This window comes from Merops nubicus, unplaced genomic scaffold, assembly GCF_000691845.1.
Source record: "Merops nubicus isolate BGI_N331 unplaced genomic scaffold, ASM69184v1 scaffold32401, whole genome shotgun sequence".
NCBI classification, from domain to species: Eukaryota; Metazoa; Chordata; class Aves; order Coraciiformes; family Meropidae; genus Merops; species Merops nubicus.
Genome location: NW_008590784.1, coordinates 8,705 through 13,388, shown reverse-complemented (window position 1 = coordinate 13,388; position 4,684 = coordinate 8,705). Strand labels below are relative to the sequence as shown.

Here is a 4,684-nt window from a genome sequence, read left to right as displayed (position 1 = left end):
CTGTGCCTGAGGCGGCTGTGGGCTGCGGGCCAGCGATCGATGCTCCTCTGCCTCGGGCACATTTCGTTCCCCAACTAATTTCTTTAAAAGCACGTTGCTGGCTGCCAAGCCTCCTGAGCCTTCTGCATCGTTTGCACTGGCCTCACCAGAGCCCTGGTAGGAGTGGGTGGCAGAGCTGGGGGTGACAGCCAGAGGTGGTCATGCTCTGGCTGCCAGTGCTGCCCTGGGAGCACCCCCAGGTGGGAGTGCCCTGTTCCCAGGTGCTTTTACTGAGTCGGTCTCAGCTGGGCTGTTGTCACAGTGAGGAACTGACCACTGCTGCCCCTTTTGGAGTGGCAGGCCAGGGACACGAGCCTGCAGAGACAGTCTCGGACCGGGAACCTAAGCTGGATCTGCCCTAGTGCTAACCATGCCCATTCCTACTCCCATCCCTGTCCCACCTCATCCCCACTGCCATCTCTTACTCTTACTCCCACACCTCGCCACCCCCTGGGCACCCTGATCACTGTCTCTTCTTCCTGGGCCCAGCACCCTGCAGGTCAGGCCCAGCACAGCCAGAATGTCCACGCAGGCTCTGCGCTCCTGAGGCGTCTCCATCGGTGTCCTAAGGGGGTGGGAGACAAAGCTGGGGGCTCATGTGCTTGGGCATTGCACAGGTTTCTGGAAGGCCACCTGCCCCTCAACCTGCTCCAGCCCTCTCCTGGCCTTTGTCAACTCCAAGAGTGGGGACAACCAGGGTGTCAAGTTTCTGCGCAAGTTCAAGCAGTTCCTCAACCCAGCCCAAGTCTTTGACCTCATGAATGGGGGCCCGCACCTGGGGTAAGTGCTGGCCTAGGTGCCCCAAGGTGGCCCTGGCGGGGTCCCAGCAGGTACCTGGCACAGCCCCCAGCCCCTCTCTCCTGTCCCTGCCCCAGGCTGCGCCTCTTCCAGAAGTTCTCCACCTTCCGGATCCTGGTCTGCGGGGGGGACGGCAGCGTGGGCTGGGTGCTCTCGGAGATCGATGCCCTTGGCCTCCACAAGCAAGTGAGTGGGAGAGCCTGGCATTGCTGGCATGGGCTGGCACTGTCCTCAGTGCCACTGCCCTCTGCAGCTGGGAGCCACCCGGCATGCCCCGGGGTGCTGCAGGCGATGGGCATGGCAGGGTTGGGGTGTCGTGGGAGCCCTTGGGGACTGCTCTTGAGCTCCCTGCCCCCTCCCTCTCCTGCAGTGCCAGTTGGGCGTCCTGCCCCTGGGGACTGGAAATGACCTGGCACGGGTGCTGGGCTGGGGCAGCCTGTGTGATGATGACACCCAGCTGCTGCAGATCCTGGAGAAGCTGGAAAGGGCCACCACCAAGATGCTGGACCGGTGAGCATGGCATGGGGCATGCACCTCTCTGCCTCCCTCGCCTCAGCACCTCTCAGGCAGCCCGTCATTGTCCCTTGGTCACGTGTCCCTGTGCTGGGGCGCCAGGAGGTGGCAGGCAGCCGTGGTCTCTGCTTGGCAGGTGGAGTGTGCTGACCTACGAGGCCCCCAAGCAGTCCCCACCAGCTCTGAAGGAGGAGGAGAACGGGGACTCCAACATCCAGGTGGGCACCGTCTGGGACTGAGAGCTTGAGATGGGGGAGGGTAGGCTGGGCAGCAGGTTCACCCCATCAGCCAGTTTGGGAGCACACAGGGTGGAGTTGCACAGGGAGAGGTTGTGCCAGGGGGCCCAGGCAGCGAGGGGGCTGGCAGCCGACCGTGTGCAATGACATGAGTCTGGCAGGTCTCAGGCTGGCACGTACACTTGGGAGCAGGCGGCAGGGTGAGGTGGGGATGGCTATTTTGGACACTTCCGTGTGCTCCCTCTCAATCCCCTGCCTCAGTTTTCTTCCTGCTGTGGCTGAGCATCTCTCCGCCTGGCAGCATGGGCATGGCCACCCAAGGGCCTGGCAGAACAGGTCAAGGAGGGATGTTCATCCCTGCTCCAGGGCTGGCTGGGCAAGGCTCCATCCTGGAGGAGGGCACTCGGCAGGGTGTCACAGCTCCAGCTGTCCTCCTTGTCCCCTCCCAGGCCCAGATCTCCCACTATGCTGACTCTGTTGCCTTCCACCTGGCCAAGATACTGGAGTCAGACAAGCACTCGGTGGTGATCTCCTCTGCAAAGTAAGGAAGGGGCTGGCAGTGGGGGTGCCAGACCTGCCTGCCAGGCTGGGGACACGTCCCCAGGGGCGCTGAGCCGCCCCAGCCAGGCTGTCCCCTCTCTGGCCACTGGCTGTGCTGGTGCCTGGTAGTTAACCATGACACAGCTGCTCTAGCACAAGGGGCTGTTACCCCACCAGTCTCCCCGCCTGGCACCTGTGCCCAGCTGCACGTGCTGTGCCCCTCTCCACCCACCTGCTGCTTCCCTCGGCAGGTTCCTCTGTGGCACTGTCAATGACTTTGTGGCCGAAGTCGGCCGGGCTTACAGGCGGGCGACGGAGAACAAGCAAGAGGCTGAGCTGATGGCACGGAAGGTGGGTGGCAGGGGAGCTGGAGGGCTGGGGCATGCTGGGTGGCACAACCCGAGGCAGCAGAGGGGCTGGTGGGGTCTGTTCTGGTGGCCCGTGCCCTTGCTGTGCGTGTAGCTAGGTGTGTGCTGGTTGGGGTGCCCAGGTGCTCTGAGGTGCCCCCACACTCGGGGTGCCCAGGCAAGCATGGAGTGTCTAGGCACATGGGATTCCCTGGCACTCAGAGTGCTCAGGGAACCATGGGGTGCCCAGGCACTCAGGGTCCCCAGGCAGGCCTTGTCTTGGCAAAGATGAGGTGTCCTTGTGCTTGGGATGCCCAGGCAAGCACAGGGTGTCCAAGGAAGCACCCAGCACTGGTGGGGTGCTGTGGCTTGCACCAGGGTGCTGAGCGTGGTGGGTGTCCCACAGTGTGCCATGCTGAACGAGAAGCTAGACTCGCTGGTGCGGGAGCTGAACGAGGAGGCTCAGGCCATCGTGGTCCCTCAGGGAATGGCACAGGCCACCCCTGCCAACACCGAGGACCAGGAGAAAGGTGGCAGCTTCAACCCCAGCCCTGTGCCTCGCATCTTCAAATCCAAGGAGCAGCTCATGCTGCGGGCAAACAGCCTGAAGAAAGCCCTGAGACAAATCATTGAGCAGGCGGAGAAAGGTGAGGAGGTGGCAGGGGGTGGCATCTTGCATGGCACTGCAGCAGCCTGGCACTGCTGGGCTCGTGCCTTGGTTTCCCCCATGGAATCCCTGGGGTGGCAGCAGTGCTGCTCCAATCAGCCCTTCTCTGATGCTTGGTGTGGCTGAGGGAGGCTCCCAGTGCAGAGCAGAGGTGCCAGCGTGGTCGAGTCCACGAGGCTGACCCAGGGAGGGGTCATAGGGGTGCCCTGACTCGCTGTCATATCCCTCTTTGTGTCCAGCTGTAGATGAGCAGAACAAGCAGACCCAAGCCTACCAGGGCAGCATGGGCCCCAGCAGGAAGGACAGTTTGGAGCAGCTCAACAAGGAGGAGAAGCTCAGTAAGATGCCAAAGGGGCATCTGGCTTTTCTTTGGTTTTTTTGAGGGAGGTGTGATTGTGGAAGCAGGGAGGGGAGGAAGGATAGCAGGGAGGCATGGGGTAAGCCGTGGGATGGGCTGAGGGTAAGAGCCAGTTCAGCAGCTGCCTTGTCTTTCCCTGGCCAGCCTCCCAGCAGGAGACAGTGACCATGTCTTCCTCCATCATCCTGGACCGGCCAGACACCTTTGGCAGCTTGCAGTTCCCCGAAGATCCCAGCGCCCTGTGAGTCTGGGTTCCTGCCCACCCACGGGACCCTGGCCCATCATTGCTGCCCATCACAGAGTGGGGGCAGAGCTGGGACCACGCTATCTCTTGGAGATGGCTGCTGGGGCATGCTCTGCCCACCCGTGTGGCATCCCGGGTGCCCAGCCCTCCCTGGCCTGGCGGTGTCCATGTGTGGCTGGTGCAGGATCTCTGCTGGCAGCCCCGTGGCCAGCACCGTATTCGTGATGGCAGCTCAGGGCTGCCCCTCTGCCCAGTGCCAACAGCTCCTGGCTATGCCATGGGCATTCCACCGTGTGGACCCAGGGGGCTCCAGCCATCCCTGCTGGCTTGGGTCAGGCTTCCCAGTGCCATCCCTTCTGGGAGCTCACACTACAGCTCCCGTGGGTTTTATACCCCATCCGTTGGTGTCAGCCCAGCCGTTACTTTTGTGCAGCTGCCTCCCAACCCACCTGCTCTGTCTGTTGCTTTCAGCCACTTCTCAGAGAAATGTGTCATGAATAACTATTTTGGCATCGGCCTGGATGCAAAGATCTCTCTGGAGTTCAACAACAAACGGGATGAGCACCCCAAGAAGTGCAGGTTGGCTGAAACCCCCCCAGATTCCCCCAGGCAAAACACGTCCCCCTGTGGCTCTCCAGTGCCCACCCCTGGAGGGACTGTCAGGAGAGAGCCAGGGGCTGGCTTGGGGCTGCTGCGCCCAGCTGGGGACCCCTTCCTGCGGTACGTTTTCCGTCTGCACCCCGTGCTGCGGCGCAGGGCTGAGCACCCCTGGGTGGGTGGGTGGTTCCCAGCACCACCGGCAAGGGGGAGGGCTGCTACAAGGCTCCAGCTCCTGATGCTGCTTGGGTGGGTGAACAGGCACAGGAGGCCTCGGTGGGATTTATGCACTCTGCACCTGGGCAGAGGCATGGATGTGTGCACATCCGGGTGCCACATGCAGCA

The 4,684-nt window shown here is 62.6% G+C and overlaps 1 protein-coding gene across 1 annotated transcript in view; it reads left to right on the top strand.

The window, feature by feature from the left end:
* Positions 1 to 4,684, top strand: part of DGKK (diacylglycerol kinase, kappa) — a gene marked incomplete at its 5' end in the record, with an annotated part of 8,830 nt that overhangs the window by 963 nt on the left and 3,183 nt on the right. The window contains 10 exon segments of the mRNA XM_008950071.1: positions 657 to 819; positions 915 to 1,023; positions 1,208 to 1,347; positions 1,487 to 1,568; positions 2,036 to 2,127; positions 2,378 to 2,477; positions 2,880 to 3,120; positions 3,380 to 3,478; positions 3,643 to 3,739; positions 4,214 to 4,321. Of these exon segments, the coding sequence (XP_008948319.1) occupies positions 657 to 819; positions 915 to 1,023; positions 1,208 to 1,347; positions 1,487 to 1,568; positions 2,036 to 2,127; positions 2,378 to 2,477; positions 2,880 to 3,120; positions 3,380 to 3,478; positions 3,643 to 3,739; positions 4,214 to 4,321 (1,231 nt within the window).